This window comes from Blennius ocellaris (assembly GCF_963422515.1).
Source record: "Blennius ocellaris genome assembly, chromosome: 9".
NCBI classification, from domain to species: Eukaryota; Metazoa; Chordata; class Actinopteri; order Blenniiformes; family Blenniidae; genus Blennius; species Blennius ocellaris.
Window position 1 is genome coordinate 15,658,968 of NC_137658.1, and position 19,709 is coordinate 15,678,676.

Genomic DNA, 19,709 nt, shown 5'->3' on the forward strand with positions numbered 1-19,709 from the left:
GGGCCTCGGACCACAGATTAGGAACCACAGTCCTGCACAGCTGTGAACCTTTGTGCAGAGAAAGTGGATGAGTCTTAAGCCTCTTATTCCCTGTTGAATTAGGGATGGACGGGCTTATGAAACAGTGGCTTTAAAACATCCAACTTGAAGATTAAACGAAGCTCAGATCCGACTGGAGCCTGTTTACTTCTTTTAATTTCCACCCACAGTGACTCCCTCGCGCCTGCAGTCAACCGGATGCGGGGATGTCACGCAGCGTGTCACGCACGCCCCCCGCGCCCGTCACGTCCACGCGCCTCCCCCTTCTCCCCATCCGGTGGTCTGCTCTGTGGTTCGGACGGGGGGAAATCCTTAACTGAATTGCGTCATAAATACGTCAATAAACTCTCATTCACTGACGGTCAGGTACCACGGTAGCCGCCATATTCGCATCCATGGCAGGGTTAGCGGTGCTCTGGGCGAGCGTGTGATCCAGTTACCGACTGATCCCCGCGCCGACCCCCCACGGTGAGTCCTTCCCCGGTAGCGGCCCGCGGCCACGCAGCTTTGCATCCGGACATCGAGGCGGAATCAGCCGCGGACTTCCACGGAGCGGCGAGACATGCAACGTGGAGCGGGGCTCTAGGTGGACTACGATGCCTTAGACTCGGAGAGGAAAGCTGGCACAAGATGGAGGTAAACAGCGTCAGTAGTGAGGTGAGTGGAAGTACGCGTGTTTCCCCCCGCTGTTTCCCTTTCGGCTCGCACCGTCCCGTTAACTTAGCTCGCCGCGTGAGTTTTGGGTCGAGCTTAAATCCGCGTCACGACCCGCAGCGCGCGGTGATGCATGCTAACAGGCGAGCTAATGCTAACAGCTGGTTCGCTGTTTATTTTTGTTGCACTGTCCGGAGTTTCTCCAGTTTAAATCGCTGCCCGCCCAGACTTCTGCCACCACTCCGCGGCCCGAGCAGAGATCCGACTCTCTATCCAGTCCCACAACACCGACTCTCTGCCTTTTGTTTGTATTTATTTACACTTCTCCTCAAGGAGGAGTTTACCCCGGAGCTAGCTTAGCGCATTTAGCCTTAGCATGTAGTTAGCCTGCTAGCTCCGCTGACAGCATGCAGGCTCCAAACTTGTAGCCAAGTTTTTAATATTTACTACAAAGGGGGCTCTGTTGTAAGTATTTTATCTTTGCTTGTAGTTTAGCGATAAGATGTTGAAATGACGTTCGACTAGTTCAAATCTGAACTGTAGCTGGTTTGCGTTTGGTCCGACGTCAGAACGACTCAGGATGTTTGAATTAGTGAGGATGTTCGTTATTTTAAAGGTAAAAAATAACATAGTTGCGAGATAAAAGTGTAATTACTGCTTAGTTGCATGCTGTAGCAATATGCTTATATAGGTCTTGTTCTTGGTTATTGTCTCCAGAGAAAGTGTTAGCTTTCAAAAGCTTTTATCTGATAGCAGTCATGACACAGATTAGTTACATGGGTTGGTTTTTTTACGTGATCTCGACCAATCTGACACCCTAAACTCTTCAATCTCCTGGGTTATTTGCACGCTTTCACACCTGCAGTGTGACTGTTTTTAAAGTCAGCCGAGAGTTGTTGCGACATTTTATTTGTTCGAGCTGATCCTTCCTCTTGTTATTGTTCTGTGTCTTCATCCCATAATCTTCTACTCTTTGGCATGGTGTGTTACGTGGCTTGCGTAGATGTACCTATTAAGTAGTTACTGATCTATTGTGTCTTTAAGAATGACACAAACAAGGGCTTGAATCTGCTGTTGACCGGATGCTGCTCCTCAGAAGGCTGCCAAGATCACAGAGGCACAAAAGTAAACATCAGCTAAGCCACATAAACCGGGCTTGTGGTGATGCTGGTTTATGTCACGTTTGAGACTGGAGAAGATATTTAATCTTTCTCCTCACACACTGTTTTCTGTGATTGCAAGGTGATATTTTGTGTGGTTGTCAGGCGTGCTTTCCAACGGCTGAAAAAGGCTCGCCTGGTTTGTGCTGCGAGTGTAGGCTGAGATGAGCCACAGCAAAGGTGGGTGTGAAGATGTATGTGTGAATTATGACACAAGCAGTGCCCTGGCTTTGGCCAGCCTGCATGTTAAACTTCACAGATGCACCCGGGCTTTCATTTGGGAGTTTACTCAGTGTTTTATCCGGCTGTGGCGTGTGTATGTGGACTGATTGATTGTTTATGTTGTAAATGTCATTCTGTGGCACTAAGATGTTTGAGGGTGGTTTGTTGGCCTCCGTTCTGTGGATGTATGTGAGTGTATGTTGGTGGCTCCACCCACTGAGTGGGCTTGCGTAGCGCTATGACTCATCCCCCCTCTTCAGAGGCTTGATGGAATTCAACACACAAACACACCAGGCTGAATACATAATGCAGACTGAGCTCCAGCACAAATCTCAAATATTCCAACCTGGATAAGATTACAGTGGTCACTTCAGTGTCTGCTTGAGTTGCTCATGCTGAGATGTCTGACATTCCCCCTCTGACAATGTCATTACAGTGCAGGATTGCTATAATGACTAAAACAGGCATTGCACTGCTGCTTCAGTGTAAACGAGTTATCCAAAGAATGTCAAAAGAAAGCGTCTGACCACACTCACAATCAGCTGGAAGCCTTCTAAAGAAACCAGGCCATGTTTTGTCCTCAGGAGGCTGAATGCTGACTGTAGCCTCGGCACAAACCGGTCTCTCCGAGCTGGTCAGACATGTTGTTTTTGCTCTGGCGAGGGATTAAGCTAGAATGCTAATAATGAGGGGCTTTAGGCACAGGATGAGAGCTGGATAGCTGGCCAGGGTTAAAAGTATGGACTCCATACTGTTTGACAACAAATAGATCTGCAGTTTTTTGGAAAGAAAGAAAAAAGCGCTGCGTTATCGAATGTGACTCAGTGATTTCATCTGTTGAGTCTTCCATCATACATGTGGGCGTGCAGCAGTTGCAGTCAGAGTTCTGCTCGGCTCAAAACAAGGAGGAAGAAGCTTTGTGAAAGTGGTCATTGCTGAAGACCACTCTAATCAGATCTACCGGTTTGGCTGCAGGTCAATGGACATCAGATCATGGACGAGCCCATGGAGGAGGGAGAGTCTTTCTCACACTGTGTAAGTAGCGCCGCGTTTCGAGATCACGGGGGGACGACAACGCCGCCGACCGTGCCTCACGCCCCATGCTGCTCTTGTGCAGGACGAAGAAACATATGAGGAGATTCCTATCACCCACCATGTGAAAGAAGGCTGCGAGAAAGCCGATCCATCACAATTTGAGCTACTCAAAGTCCTCGGCCAGGGCTCTTTTGGCAAGGTGAGGACACTCGCCTGACCAGTCGTACGATTCTGCCGGCAGGTTTGTCTAAGCTCTCCCGTCTGGTTCTCTCAGGTGTTCCTCGTCAGGAAGATTTTGGGTCCAGATGCTGGTCAGTTATATGCAATGAAAGTTCTAAAAAAGGCATCTTTGAAAGGTAATTCAGCATCGATTTGACACAAACCCTCCGAGTGTCTCCTTGAACTGAAGTGTCTCACCGTTGGTGTCCGTGCTGTGTCTCCAGTCAGGGACAGAGTTCGCACTAAGATGGAAAGAGACATTTTAGTGGAAGTAAATCATCCCTTCATAGTGAAATTGCACTACGGTGAGATATAACACTCTTATGCACATAGTACGTAGGCGATTACCGTTATACAGATTACGTGCTTGTTTAGGTTGTGTATGCAATAAGCTGCTTACTGTATCTGCATCCAGAAACATATTAGTGGACATCTGTATGTTTTACATGTTATTAAACTCTTTATCTCTCTTTACATGTACAGCCTTTCAGACAGAAGGGAAACTGTATTTAATACTGGACTTTCTCAGGGGAGGGGATGTATTCACTCGCTTATCCAAAGAGGTAAGCTCGCCTTCTCTTGCTTCATGTGTCTGATTGTCTCACAATGTTATGTTTTTGTTTTTTCTGATTTGTCCTCTACAAATGGAACAAACTTAGTGACAGTATTTTTACGTATTTCATACAAGGTCTGCCAAGTCATTTGTCTATCCTGCCTTCTTTTGTGTGTTTTTCATTCAAATACTGACTTGAATTCCTTCTGGAAAGGCGAGGTGCTTTTCTTGGACTCTTCAGTCGCTTTTACATCACCAGTCGCTTGTCAGTTAAAGGCGCTTTTCAAATGCTTTCACAACAGTGTGGGATTGTTCTCCAGATAGATGTTGAAAGTGTGTGTCAGCACCAAAGTGGCGGCTGGCAGCAGTGTCAAATCAACAGGCTTTAACCCATCTGAAATGTTGATACTGTGACATTGACAATCCTGTTTTCTCTGTTATTTTGATGATTGAATTGTTTGTTTGTTTTTTTGTCTGTGCTGCTGATTGTGTCTCCTCCTCAGAGTTCAGAGAGTAAATTTGTCCAGTTCTTATCAGGTTATGTTTACAGAGGAAGATGTGAAATTCTACCTTGCAGAGCTGGCACTGGCCCTCGACCATCTGCACAACCTGGGCATAGTTTACAGAGATCTCAAGCCAGAGAAGTACGAAATGTTTCACCTCTTGCACCCTCTGAAACCAAACGCACACACTGATATCTGACATATCCAGATTTTCTGGCCTTGTTGAAAGGCGTCATCGATTAGATGCAGACTGTAGGTGTCGATGGAAACAAATTCAACAGATGCGTAGAGATCATTGGGGGAAGGGGGGGGTGGGTCTTTGGCTAAACCCCGCCCCCCTTGGTGAGTGTCACCAACTCAGACAAGCCGTTGCAGTTGACTGCATGTTTACATGGCTGCTGTCAGTGTCGAAACCAAACTGCAATAGGCGCTAGGCAACTTGGATTTATTTCATGGAGGAGCCTTCAGCAAGGTCTGCTTTATGCAATGGAGGGTTGATACCTGTGGCAGTGGCTAAACATCAGTATTCATTAGGTAAGCTTAGGTGGCTAGCTCGTAAAAGCTCCTTGCTGCTGTGATATTATGTGACTGTATTGCTAAGATTATACAAGACATTGCCTTGCATTGGAACAAATTTAAACGTGCTTTTTAATGGAGTTTTATGCTGAGAATGTCCAAGTGGATGTTTCCGGGTAGTTTTTTGTTGAATGCTATTGGTTCATTTGTGTTCAGAGGCAGTGCTTAGCCAAAGGTCTGTTTTAATACTTCAAGACAATGAAGATGGGTACAAGCATACACTTCACAAATATTAGCTTTAATCTTTGAAGTGAAAGCACAATAGTTGTATTTCATCATATCCTCAACGCCTCTTGAGCCAGCTTGTACAGCAAGAGTCCAGTAAAGTGTCTCAATCCAATTTAGAAAATACAGCAGGAAGAGTAACATTTTAATCTCTATCATTTTATACTTTAATGAAAATATAAAGCATTGATGCATGATAATGAAAAGTGTGTTTGCAGATCTTTGCTGCAGCTTTTGCTTCTTGGCAATGACTTGTATTAAGAAGCCTTATCGTTCCCATTTTGAATGGAGCAACATTTGTGGGATGAGCAGCAGAGCAGAGTATGTAGGTTCTGTGGAGTGGATGATGGAAGTCTTTAGAAACAGTTTGAGGGTTTATCCACTGAACAAACAAGGAGCATCCAGATCATGTGACAACAACATCCTGGCACTTGGACCTCATGCTGAGCTCCAGCCTGCTCACACACTGCGGCTCTGGGGAAGCTTCCAATACTTTACGCAATACTTGACACAAGTCAGCCAACATAGTCAAGTCGCATGTTCATCTGGCAAATGCGTGTTCCAAACAAATGTGGTTCCTATGATGAGGGACATAATCTGCCTTTCTAATGTTGATTTAGGGTTAAGAACAAATTTTACAACAAAGGATTTAACTTTCTGACATCAAAAGTCAAACAAATAAATCCATGAAGGCCTTTTTAACAAATTCCAAGCTCCCTTCTCACCCACACATTTCTTTATATAGGCATTATTTTACATCATATTTGTCCAGTGTGGCTTTTGAGTGAAGTATCCTGGATTACTTACTGAGTTGTAATCAACTTGTTCTTGTCTTTCAGCATCTTACTTGATGAAGCTGGACACATAAAGTTAACAGGTATGAGCTTTTCTTATCTTCATGCTGAGTTATGGAACAATGCAAATTAATTACACAAAATCAATTCACATTTCACAGAACTTTGTTTTGATAGATTTGTGTTTTGTACTGTTGCTTTTTAGTCGCTTGTGTATCTTTTTTTCTAATTTTCGTTTGAAATACTTACCCATTTTTGTGACAGTCTTTATGAAATGTGCCGAACATTGAGTCATTTGTAACACATTGCTTGTTTGTCGCTGGCAATTTTTTTACTTTTGTCCAGACTTTGGTTTGAGTAAAGAGTCAGTAGATGCTGATAAGAAGGCTTATTCCTTCTGTGGTACGGTGGAGTATATGGCCCCTGAGGTGGTCAACAGGAGAGGACACACACAGAGTGCGGACTGGTGGTCTCTGGGAGTGCTTATGGTACACACACATTCACACACCTGTGAATATTCTTATTTGTTGCATTCCTTGGAGCACGCTTGATCAAATTTCCCGTCATTTCTGTTTGTCCTCTGCAGTTTGAGATGCTGACGGGGACATTACCTTTCCAAGGGAAAGACCGCAATGAGACCATGAACATGATTCTCAAGTGAGTCACTTCAGTAGCGTGATGAAGATGCTCAAAGCGTGTCGTCGTGCCACAAGTTTTGATCTGTGAATAACGATCGGTTGGTGCCGTTCTGCGTTGACCTGTCGCTTTGTCCTTCTGCTCTGCCCCCACACAGAGCGAAGTTGGGAATGCCTCAGTTCCTGAGCTTGGAAGCCCAGAGTTTGTTGCGAATGCTGTTCAAACGTAACCCCGCGAACAGACTAGGTATCACAGCCTGCTCCGTCAAAGCTTGTTAACATTTTGGCGTCCGATGCGTTGGAGCGCGGCGCAATGAAAACGTGCCAGGTGATCTGAAAGGGAGCGATCTGTGTGTTCAGGGGCCGGGCCCGACGGAGTGGAGGAGATCAAACGCCACGCTTTCTTTTCCACCATCGACTGGAATGTGAGCATACACTTCTCCCTCTCGTTTTCTCACACACGCACAGCTTCTGCTGAAGATTCACACCTAACAAACGTTTGGCTTGGTGACCACTGGCCATCAGTCTTGGCCACGGCAACTATGTTTGTGTGTGTGTGCGAGTCTGGGCAGAGCTCCAGTTCTCACTGTGTGTGCACTAATAGCCCTGCGTGAGTGTTTAAGAGCCAGTAGGACACTATTGGCTGGACTGAGCGGTTAAAGGATTGGAGGGGTTAATCTGGGAAGGGTCTTGGCCTCTCTTGCACGTTTGTTCACACACTCCCAGTGGCCTGCGGTAGGGTTTGAGTTCTAACATATACGTGTGTGTGTGTGTTCCCTGCACTTTGCTTTTCTCAGAAACTGTATAGGAGGGAGCTCCAGCCCCCATTCAAGCCTGCAGCAGGTAAACCAGATGACACGTTCTGCTTCGACCCAGAGTTCACCGCTAAAACGCCTAAAGGTACACCTACACACGGGGCCGCTCACACGTGCTCACAAGCAGCGGGCACTCCTGCAGCCATGGAAACTGCATTTGAGCCTGAGCTACAACCGCACATTCTAAAAATTCAGTACGTGTGCGTGCAGCGTGTTCGTATCCTAAACGATCTCTGTCTGTTCAGACTCCCCTGGCATCCCACCCAGCGCTAACGCCCACCAGCTCTTCAAAGGCTTCAGCTTTGTGGCCCCGACCCCCATGGACGAGAACAAGAGCTCCCCACTGCTCAGCATACTTCCCATAGTTCAGGTGAACATGCACCCTCAGCACTTTGCATTGACCCCTGTGTCACACACATGCTCATTAATAAACGATTCACTGAGATGCAGGATGTTGACGTTTATCTAACTTTTTTTTTTTTTTTTTTCAGTTTGTTGATTTTTTCAGTCAGGCTGTAAGGTAAATTATCCCACATGTGTTCATTGCTATTTCACAACAAACAACCGACGAGATTGATTGATTTATCTACCTTAATCTGGAGTTTGCAGACAATTCCAGATAATTCAGTTAATAGTAGTTAAGACAGATGGCACATGTGTAAATGTGATGGAACAATGTGCTTGTAAGAATTCATTTAGTGCTCCACTCGTAGTGTCTCAACACGTCTCTTTTAAAGGCTGCTGGTTGTCACTACTGTGAGGTTTCAGATATGTTTAAAAAAAAAAAAAATCTCATCACGCTCACGATTGCCAACTAATTGTAATTATGCATCAAGCTGTGATGGTTGTGTTCCCCTGCAGAGCCACACACACACTGTCACCTGACTGCAGTTTGCCACTCCACTACATCGACATCAATATCCAAATAAAAAAACCTGGCAGTGAACGTGTTAAGACAGTTTGACTCCAGTTGCAGTTTACAGTGTTTATCACTTAAATTTCCACTCGGGCAGAAGCATGTGTGTGTGTGTGTGTGTGAGAGATGTAACCCATATATTCCTATCCTGTCACAACCCAGAGGATTCGGCATGCATACCTCTCACATCCCAAACTCCTGGACTTTTTATGATGGCTAGAAAATCCGAAAACCACAAGAAAACAGAGAATTTTGGCCTTTGCCATGTTTGTGTAATTACAGTTCCTCTCAAGGCTTCTACAATATGGCCGCTCTTATCACATATAAAATTCACATTCATCCTACATTTGTAACATGACGTCCACGAACACATTGAGAGTGACCAAGTATGGAAGCCAAATGCTTTGTGACAAAAAAAATTCAAAATTATGTGTGAAAGAAATAAAATCCTATTCTGAAAACTTCAAACCTGCAACTGAAAAAAATTGCATCTTGTATTTAAAAATAAATTTCTGTACGTATATCTTCTAAAAGCAAAAAAATTAAGAAGAAATATTTTATCAGAAGAATTCCATGTTTGAAGTTTTTATTGGTTTTTAAAAAAAATTCAAGACCAAACCTTCAACTTTCAGTTAAAATTTTTTGGGATGGATTTGACTCCATAAAGAAATATCAAATAAGTAATCTAATCAAATAAGTAATCTTGGTCGGATCCACATCTTCCAGCAATTTTTTTTAAATGCCTGACTTTTTACGGAGTCTTCTTTATAATATATAGCTGAGAACCATCCAGAATCAAGTGAAAAGTCATCAATATCATAATTTTGACTGGTTGTAGTTATCCGATTACCTCTAACTGTTTTAATCGAAGATGTCTAGTCATTTCACTGAACTCTTTTCTCAAACATCCTACATGATATTTACATGCATTTGTAATATAAAAAAAAAAAAGAAAGCCCATTTGAAACAACAAAGCATGTGACCCGTGGTCACTGTTGTCAATAAGATGCCAGTAAATAGAACAAGCTTTTCTCTGAGCAGCTGCTGTTGTGCTCCGGCTGCAGCGTCGAACATGACTCATCGTACCTACTCCCGCTTTTACATTTTCACTTCGTTTCCAGTCCGTTGCTCCTTCATTTCGTGCTCGCTGAATAAATGTCAGAGAGGTGAAGTTAATGGGTTAATGCCATTCTGCCTGTGTGACGGTAGCAGAGGTAATAACAGCGGTGAAGTGGTGGCTGTGTACACAAGTGAACTTGCACAGTGGAAGAACACACACACACACACACACACACACACACACACACACACACACACACACACCCGTGAGTTGCACCTCACTCGTTCATTATCGAGAACGAGCTGCAAAATCACACACATTTCTCACTCTATGTAAATCAGGGTGTTAAACTCATGTTTGTTCAACTGCCACATATAGCCTAATTTGATCTTGAATGTGGCAGAGCAGTAAAATGATAATGGCATATTAACCTATAAATAACTAATGTAAGAGGCCAAAGTGTTTATGAAAAAGTCTGCACTTGATGAAATATCCTTCATAAGAGGAGCATTTTAAAGAATCAATTTTAAAATTCGACTATTTTCAAATACAAATGCAGTGAAATGCTAAAAAAGAAAAATCCTCTTTCGTATTTTGGAGCTTCAACATGCATGTTTTCACCGATTCACCCTGAGGAAAGGGCTTGGACGTTGTTGCTGGCAAACACTCGTCTCTCACAAGGTCTTTATGGTGTGACTGTTGCAGACTGTGAGAGAACCCTGCTTGAATAGTAAGCGGCTATATTTAGCAGTGTGTATATATATATATATATATATCTCAGTTCGCCCAGTTAAAACTCTTAAATCAGCAAAAATGTAATTACTTTTCCACCAAGTTGAATGAAATAGATACCTCTATATAACTTGTAAGGGAAGATAAAGTGAGGATATCCATCCATTCATCTTCGAAGCCATTTCATCCAGCTCAAGGTTGCGTGTTGCTGAAGCCGATCCCAGCTGAAGAGACCCGCGGCAGGTCACCAGAACAACACAGGGCCAACAACCACACACACACACACACACACACACACACCTGCAGGACATTTTTGGAGTCGACACTGTTTAAAATGTATAATTTTGGGGGGGGGACTGTGGGAGGAAAAAGGAAGGCTTGGAGAAAAGGTGTAAAACCCCACACAGAAAGTGTCGGCCTGGAGTCGAACCGAGGATATTCCCCCTTTGCTTTTCTGACATGTTTATCTAATTTATGGTAAATACATAGAGCTATTGCTCGACACATGCTACACTTTAACTTGTGTGGACCAACGGAGAACCGGAGTGGAACTGATGGAGAATAATCACTGGCAAGAAAGTGGAGAAGCGGCTGTTGAAGGACAGATGGCGACGACTGGAAAAAGAGTTTGTTCACTTAATGTAATTGAATGCAGCGTAACAGTTAATGATTCCTGTCCTCTCCAGATGCACGGGGGCTCAGCCAAGTTCTCCGATCTGTACGAGCTGCAGGAGGACATCGGGGTCGGATCCTACTCCATCTGTAAACGCTGTGTACACCGAGTCTCCGCCATGGACTACGCTGTGAAGGTAAACCACTTAATTTTAATTGTGATTAATTACCGTTATGACCTCTGCGCGTCCGCTTTATTCCGAGAGTTCACGTGAACCCGCTCAATGTGGAGTCATGTTTAATGTGCCTGTCTGTGCCAGCAGGTGGCAGCGCAGCTTCAGAGCTTTTTCAAATCATGGAATTCTGCCAGTTTAATCACACTGATTTGTTATTGTAGTTTTCTTTATTCGGTCACTGTATCGGGACGTTTGTGTTCCCGTGTTTTGCAGATTATAGACAAAAGCAAGAGGGATCCTTCTGAAGAAATAGAAATCCTGATGCGATACGGACAGCATCCCAACATCATCACACTCAAAGACGTCAGTAATATTTACATTTCGAAACACGCGTGGGGGGAGGGAGGGGTTCTTGTTTTTCTGAGCACATGCTGATGGGTTGTGTTTATGTGTCAGGTGTATGACGAAGGCAGGTATGTGTACCTGGTAACTGAGCTGATGAAGGGAGGAGAGCTGCTGGACAAAATCCTCAGGCAGAAGTTTTTCTCTGAGAGAGAGGCCAGTGCTGTGCTCTACACCATCACCAAGACTGTTGACTACCTCCACTGCCAAGGGGTGAGGAGGCATTCCTTCACACGCACGCACACACACACACACACACACACACACACGAGCTAAATCCAATACGCTCTCTGTTCCCTCCTCTGCAGGTAGTACATCGAGACCTGAAGCCCAGCAACATCCTGTACATGGATGACTCGGGGAATCCAGACTCCATCAGGATCTGTGACTTTGGATTTGCAAAGCAGCTTCGGGGAGGAAACGGCCTCCTCCTCACCCCCTGTTACACCGCCAACTTTGTGGCACCAGAGGTGAGGAAGGGAACTGCAGGACTAAAGATCCAAAGCTTCGGGAAGGGGGGGAATAACGGGGCTGAGACTGCATCTACAGTTCATTGATACTGTTGATGAGTCCCGGGTGTGTATTTCTGATTCCTGTGCATGTTTAGGTACTAATGCGACAAGGTTATGACGCAGCCTGTGATATATGGAGTCTGGGAGTTCTACTGTACACCATGCTGGCAGGGTAAGGCTGCTGACGGGAATCTTTCAGAAGCACTTTTATACGATACAATATACATATACCATAGAAAGATTCACATATTCTAACCAGTTCGATGTGTTGCAAACGGCTTAACAGTCAGAAAGTGATTTAAATTAGGCAGTTCAATAGCTTTCATTCCCACTAACTGTGCCAGTACCTGATGTTTGAAGCATCAACACACAAATCTGTTTGAATTGCACTCAAAAGAATGTATATTGCGTGACATGAAATTCACAGCATGGTGACTAAAGTGGATCCAAATTGCACTTCATGCCACATGGGAGTAGTTGGCAGCTTTATCCTTCAATTTAGGAGTTTTATCCATGGCTCAGTTTTTCACAAGGATTCTAAAGATCAAACTGCAATACTGCATCACCTGTACCCATACGGGGATTTGGCAGCACCACAGTGCAGTGGTGTCCAATCCTGGTCCTGAAGGGCCTCAGTCCAGCAGGTTTTAGATCTAAAACACCTGATTGGCTGCTATGGAGCTTACTGGAGAGCTTGGGGATAACGCATTTTGTTTGTTGAATGCAAGAGTCAACTGCAACATGCAGCGAGCCCCTCCAGGATAAAGAAACTGTGGAGTCACTTTTTCATCACCGCTTAAAACAACCATGCTAATGATGGAACAAATGATTTTAATTTGAAGAAGTAAAAGCGATCTTTAATACATGTACATAACAAAATTTGGTTATTTAGTGATTGTGTGACAAGCTAGTTGGACACAACAAAACGTTTAAACTTTTGATCAGCCATAACATTATGACCCCGACAGGCCTGTGCCGCTTACACCTTTATATCTGAACTCGAGATAAGTTCCGCAGCTGTCTGAGCCTTACGTTTTTGCCAGTTGTATGGTTCGGATGTCAGTAGAAGCAAAGTGTTGCGTTTCGTGTCCCCAACCTCTGGTCTTTATCCCTCTGTCAGGTACACGCCGTTTGCTAACGGGCCAAACGACACACCGGAGGAGATCCTGCTCCGGATAGGATCTGGAAATTTCTCTTTGACAGGTGGCAACTGGGACACTGTGTCAGACACCTCAAAGGTACAAACGCTGGTAGAAAACAGTCTTAATGTCTGGATTGTGATTTAAGCATTGGATTTGCTGCAGGCGTCTTGTCTGAACATGCATTGTTGTTGTTGCCGTTGTCTTCTTCCAGGACCTGTTGTCCCACATGCTCCATGTGGACCCTCACCAGCGATACACAGCAGAGCAGGTCCTCAAGCATTCCTGGATCACATGCAGAGACGCGCTCCCACACTTCCAGCTCACGCGCCATGACGCACCGCACCTCGTCAAGGTGAGTGTTAGTATTTTTAAGCACAGACTTGCATAATCCCACGGCACCAGATGAGGTGATGGACTCTTCTGCCTGATTGCACACATGTGAAGTGTTTGTGCCTCTCCGCGAATAAAAGGGTCCTTGGTGACTCACGCTGCTCTGTGCCAACACCGGCTCCTGCACATCTTATCTCGACACTTACCCAGATCAGATCCTCCCTGAAGTGACGCTCATCTCGCCGCTCCTCGTATTGTGTTGCGTTTGGTGTTCGCACGGTTGCTAGGTGACCGACAATGAAGGGGTGATGTTGTCCTGCCTCACTTTCCCAAAGCACTGAGTCATTTCTTTTCATTAGAGCGTCAGATTTAGGTCGCAGACCGATTATAAGTTGACGTACAGCACAGATTTTAAGCTGGAAGCGACTATTTATTTTGGAAAAGGAAGGAGAAACGTCTGCATGGTCACGTATTAAACCTCGGTGTAAGCAGCAGCGTGGAGCCGTCCTCCATTCACCTCCCGCTGCCGCTCGCGCAGGAGCTCCCAAGTTCTCACGATCTCTATTATGTTGTAGAGGTTGTTTGTGGACCCCGACAGAGAGTGCTTGGCCCACCTTAGTAACCTTGTAATCTCTTTAGAGCAGCATCTGTACACGGAGAAAGTCTTCCTCCTGCAGTGCAGAGTAGTGGTTTCATACCAACAACCTCCTGTCTCATCCCACAACAAGTACAACCATAACGAGGCCATGCCTCATTATGGTTTTACTCCCGACACTTTAAGCAATGCTGAGAGAAAAGCATGCAGCGTTTGTTGTGGCAAATGTGCAGTTCACCAGTGACGCCAGGATCACTGTCACGTCTGTAGTGACGGTTTGTATGAAAGCATGTTATAGTTTTGAGTCGTGTCAAGTGATCATCCGAGTCGCCTAATGATGGCAGTTTGAAGGTAATTTATCCAGCGTCTGACTACAATGACTGGAATATATAAATATGCTGACTGGCATCGCGTTTTGTACAGCTGGGAGCTGCGTAATATATCTACAATAAACCACAAAAGCATCAACAAGGGTAACTCCCTGACTGAGAAGAAACATTGTTATTTCAGCTTCAAACATATTTTCCTGACTTGCCGTCACAATTTCTGTCCAACTGGAGTCTTTTTTCATTTTCTTACCAAAGTATCCTGTCGTTGTGAAAATGCCCCAACTTTAATAGTTTATTTCAATAATATATTTCTATATTTAAGACTAATTGCAAGTTGGGACTCTCTTTGCCATCTTGTGGTACACGGTGGTATTACAAGATGTCAAACTGCTAATGTCAATTCAGTATCGATTTTCTGTGGTCCAGTTTTTAACCATGTCATTTGTAGTGACACACACACACACACTGGCGTAGCTTCTTTCCAATGTTTTAAAACATTTTTATTGAACACCGACAGTGGAGTTGGCTCAGAGATTTTTTTTTCCCTCTGCGCTCGCTGAAGATTGTTCTCCCTACACCATTTTGAAGCTGGTCCAGTTTTGCGTTTTGTAATTAATGCATGATGAGTTTCCAATTCACACAGAGATGCAGTGCGTGGTATAAACAACAGTTGTGTAATAGTGTTGGAGGAGTTGGAGAGGAGAGTTAATCACCCAGAGTTTGATCATAATAAGAAAATTAAATATATCGTCAACTATGACAATAATTATGTAATGATTCATCCCTTTTACAAGATACATTGTAAATGAAATAGTTATCTATCAGCATTCGTTTTGATTTGCAGGCCTGCAGCATTGTGATTGACATTTTAATCCCATTATTTTCACAACATAACCATCACTTGGTCATAAAATACACTGTTAACTGTCAAACGGAAAAACTGGGCCTTTTTTTATAGTGCAGACTTTTTTTTTTTTAATTGACGGAGTATTTAAGTGCTGACTGATCGCACACTTGAAGGGAACTTATTACACACATATTGGTGTAACTCTAACTATTAAACACAGCTCTATGCTCCCAGGATTATTTAGACACTTGTAATTTGACATCTGCTTCATTGTTTGATGTTTTATTAGTCTGAATGATACATAATATATTGATCCAAACCTGATCCAATATGAGATAATATATTTTTTTTTAAACAATAAAAAGACAAACAGTAACATTGTCATAATTTATAAGCTGAAATTGGTAATATACTTTGTGTAATAAATATGAAATATATGGAAGTTTTGAATTGGATTATAGGGGAAATTAGCATTTTTTTTAAGGTGCACTTTTCCCACTGCTTGAGCAATCCATAAAAGCAGTCTGAGGTTCAGTGTCTTGCTCAAGGACACTTCTCTGTGTGGGAAATTGAACTTGCAACCTTCCGATTGCCAGAGGACAACCGTACCAACCGGGCCTCCATTTCTTACTTTATTTGGAGAATGTTCCACAAACAGCCTCACGAGTGAACCAGCTGTTCTGCTCACAGCTTTAATTTATGTATGTAATGTTTGTTCGAGGTCGGAAACCAGGTGACGATGACGATGACGTTGTTTTTCCAGGGAGCCATGGCCGCCACCTATTCGGCTCTGAGCCAGAAGACCAGCCAGCCGGTGCTGGAGCCCGTGGCGGCGTCCAGTCTGGCCCAGAGACGCAGCATGAAGAAACTCACCTCAACAGACATGTAGACTCCCATCCGTCGCCCTCCCAAGTTTCCACCTCGCCCTCAGTCGGACTCTCATTCGCAAAAACACAAAACCGCGCACACAAACCCAGAGTCTTGGCCAGTCAGAACTACTGTCTCCCTTTTTAAATCTATTTATTACATACACACACACACACACACATACGTACAAGACAAGGTTGCAAAGCGAAGACGTTGGCTGAAGAGGAAGAGGAAGAGTGGACACCCACATATCCGTTACTGCTGGGGAGACAGACGGAGACAGACAGACCTGTATTTATTTCCACAGCTTTCATATGCACTCGCCCTTCTCGCCTTTCATTCTTTCTTCCTCGCACGGGGAAGAAAAGCACCAGCTGATGTTTTCCTTCACTGTGATTGGCTGATTCAAAGCTGCTTTGGTTAAACTGTGCCCCCACCCCACCGCTCTTCATCTTCGCTCTGCCATCCTCCTCCTCCTCCTCCTCCTCCTCCTCCCCGTCAGTTCACTCTTTCTCTGGTTTGCTTTCGCTCTCTTTAGCTTCTTTTCTTCAAAGTGAGGTTATGATTTATGTGTGAGAGTACTGGCAAGATGATATTGACTGAGGTTCTCTGTTAGACTGTTTGCTTTAAAAAAAATAAATAAAAAATCCCTCAATCAAAATCATTTACCAGCACTTTTGGTAACATAAATGCATGTGTGGACAAAACCTGCATTCCTGCTCTGAGACTCAGTCTGACTCATGTTACTTTGTGACGCTAACGACGCATCTAAAAAGGCGAAATAACCTGCAGATGGATAAAAGACGTCTTGAGTTTGAAGGTGAAACAATGTGGTAATGAGAAGAGAAACTCTCGTTTGCAAAAAAAAATAAAAGATATATATATATATATATAGAAAATTATATATATGTAATGAAGATGAGAAGATGAGGGAGATGAAGAGCATGTGGGGGAACAGTAGGGAATTCTCTGGGGGGGATGGGACGCACCCTGTCGAACCAGAGAGGCTGAATTAAAAAAAAAAAAAAAAAAAATATTTCCATGGATATCTCTTCAAAAAGACATTGTGGAAATTGTATGATATTGTATTTATTTCATTTGATTTTTAAAATTCTATTTTTCTTTCAAGTTCTGTATATATTGACATTAAAGATCATTATTGACATGCACCCACTGTTTGTTTCTCCTGATTAAAAACAATCCATCGGTGGACACAAGCGTCAGTAATCACACGTTTTTATGTTTCAGTCTTATTCCACAGTGGAGTACTTTACTATTTATTCTTTGTTTGTCACATTCTGCACCGACTGATCATCCTTCATATTTCTCTACAGCTTCAATGGAGACCTCTGGTGGTAAATTCAGTTTCATGATTTCGGAAGACGCGCACCGTCTCTACAAGGTCCCACAGTGGACGGTGAGTGTCGGCATCAGCCAAGCATGAAGTCAACGGAAATGTCTGCAGACCTCTGAGACGGGGTTGTCTCAATGACGCAAATCTGATGAAGGCCACAGGAAGCATTCTGCTGCTGTGAAGGTCATCAAAGGAGGCTTCTGGACGTGCTGGAGTGGTCGAGTCAGGCCACACTTGAATCTGGTTAAAGATCTCTGGAGGGATGGAGAAATGGTCATGTACCGTCCAACACGATGGCGCTTGAGAGGTGCTGCATTAAGAACAGACCAAAGTACCCAAAGATTCGTGTGCCGTGTTTTTGTAGCATCAAAGACTTGAGGTTCTATTTGCTACAAGTGTGGGAGAGAGAGAGTCACTACTACTGTGTCATATCAAAGACCTTCAGTGATTATTGTGTTGTCTATTGCCCCCTGCTGCATCTTTGAGTGTCTCAACACACCACCCGGTGGTGCAGACTGGTATTGCAAGACTAGCTGGGGCACACTGTTCACCTTTGGTAGATACACCAGCAGAATACTCTGGACATGACATGTCTGGTCATGAGTGTTTCATATTAAACCGATTTACATTGTGATTTATTGGTTGACACGCTCATCTCAGAGCGAGGATATTGCTTTGGGTTCTGGGCCAGCGATCTTTGTGTGAGGTTTGTATGTTTCCCCTGTGCCTGCGTGGCTTACTGTTTGATGAACGTGTGTGTCTGTCTCTCTATGTATAGAATATTAATAGCCCTTTAATTAATCCTATATTTAACATATGGCAACCTTTTCTTTATTGAACATCACCAGTTGCTTGTAATTTGACTCCAGCTTCATACTTCTGCCAAACTGAGTGGGAAGAGAAGCCCGAGCTTTTCCGCCACATGACTGACTCAGTTATACTGCTATTGTAATCATTCAATCGTGTTTAATAAAACATGTGCAGGGATATATGGAAAGCATTTATTCTTCATTATAAGCCATGAGAATAGATGGATGAGAGCAAGCAGACGCTTTCACCTTTTGTCTTTTTTTTTTAATGCCCCTATAAACTGCAAGTGGCATTAGACACCACTAGGTGGCAGTACTGTCCAGTACATGTAGAGTTTATAGCGGTTTAACAGTCTCACTGTGGCTCTGTGTCCTACTCGTATGTAAATGATCAATCTCTCCAGTTTCCATTTTGCCGTGTGTGTGTGTGTGTGTGTGTGTGTGTGTGTGTGTGTGTGTGTGTGTGTGTGTGTGTGTGTGTGTGTGTGTGTGTGTGTGTGTGTGTGTGTGTGTGCGTGCGTGCGTGCGTGCGCGCGCGCTGTGGAGACCACAATCTGTTTACACAGCCGCATTGTGTCACCATGGGGACACAATTGAGTAAAAGCAGTGTTTTGTTTTCGGTTGGGAAAAGTTTTAAGGGCACGGTGGGAAATTATCTTTTCCAAAATGAAGTCTGATGTGGAGGGTGGAGCCACAAGTTCACATCACTTATACACAATATCAGGTTGTTTCTTTTTATTTAATATATATACATTTAATAAAAAGCAGATGGTTGTCATGATGATCAATTCCTGCTCTGTGTTTTTTTTTTTCTTCTTTAATTTCTCAGCGTGTACATTTTTGTCTGGATCTGTTCTTCACAAACAAAAGTTTAGTGACAAGATGCTTCGATGTTGATGTCTTGGTAAAAACTGGACTTTCTCACACAAATGTACTGATTCATGTCCAAGATCTTCTTGCACTGAAAAACCGGCTGACATCATTTTTTGTTTCATTTCCTGTGACTGCAGTGAAATGCTGAGGGTCAAGTTAATGTCATGTGGTTAGGAAAGACTCTTCGTGGTTGTTTCAATTAAAGCTGCAGGAAATTAAATAAGCCTTTACCTTTTAAGTTGCCTTTACCAACAAAACATATGTTGTATAATTATTTATTAGAGCAAATAAAACCAGTTGGAGCTTTTATTTCCAAACAACCGCTCAATACTTGTAAGCCATATTTAATGAAACGTCTTGTAAATAATATATATTATGTGTTATAGTGGGGCCATGGTAATTGATTGTAACTCCCTCAATCACAGATATCCCGCAAGAAAAGTACCTATTCTAGGTCATTTTTATGTAAGAGAGGATGAATTACGTGTCAGTTCGGTCAGTTTAACCTTCAAAGTCATTTCTTTTTTCTATAAATGGCACAGAAATCTGCTTATTCACAAATTAAAGTCTTTAAAGATATTTAACCACACTGTAGCATTGGATTGACGTTTTCCAAGTGTTTTTTAAAACAATTCAAGTTACAACAGGTCTGTGGGAAATAAATCTAAAGTCCCTGTATTGATGAAGATACAACTGTGTGTGATCATTATTTTAAATTAATGT

At 43.4% G+C, this 19,709-nt stretch overlaps 1 protein-coding gene across 4 annotated transcripts; it reads left to right on the forward strand.

Moving 5' to 3' along the window:
- The first annotated feature begins 355 nt into the window (after positions 1-355).
- rps6kal (ribosomal protein S6 kinase a, like) lies at positions 356-18,779 on the forward strand. 4 transcript variants are annotated; one of them, XM_080502038.1, is made up of 23 exons: positions 356-696; positions 3,051-3,110; positions 3,193-3,309; positions 3,385-3,466; positions 3,554-3,634; positions 3,813-3,892; positions 4,420-4,526; positions 6,026-6,063; positions 6,326-6,468; positions 6,567-6,637; positions 6,774-6,862; positions 6,976-7,040; positions 7,413-7,515; positions 7,676-7,800; positions 10,825-10,947; positions 11,200-11,289; positions 11,383-11,541; positions 11,637-11,798; positions 11,936-12,012; positions 12,961-13,078; positions 13,194-13,334; positions 15,847-15,968; positions 17,285-18,779. In XM_080502038.1, exons 1-23 carry the CDS (start codon positions 670-672, stop codon positions 17,307-17,309), a joined length of 2,205 nt encoding a protein of 734 aa, XP_080358164.1. In that variant the 5' UTR covers positions 356-669; the 3' UTR covers positions 17,310-18,779. The 4 variants fall into 4 exon arrangements, with proteins under 4 accessions (XP_080358164.1, XP_080358165.1, XP_080358166.1 ...); XM_080502039.1 differs by lacking the exon at positions 17,285-18,779 and having other exon boundaries at positions 15,847-17,119; XM_080502040.1 differs by lacking the exons at positions 356-696; positions 3,051-3,110; positions 3,193-3,309; positions 3,385-3,466 and having other exon boundaries at positions 3,552-3,634; positions 4,410-4,526.
- Positions 18,780-19,709: the final 930 nt, after the last annotated feature.

Excerpts from the sequence above, each read along its gene's own strand:
- rps6kal (XM_080502038.1), top strand. The coding sequence starts at position 670 with ATGGAGGTAAACAGCGTCAGTAGTGAG. Across the intron at positions 7,801-10,824 it reads GCATACTTCCCATAGTTCAG|ATGCACGGGGGCTCAGCCAA; the intron begins GTGAACATGCAC and ends TGTCCTCTCCAG. Across the intron at positions 11,799-11,935 it reads CCAACTTTGTGGCACCAGAG|GTACTAATGCGACAAGGTTA; the intron begins GTGAGGAAGGGA and ends GTGCATGTTTAG.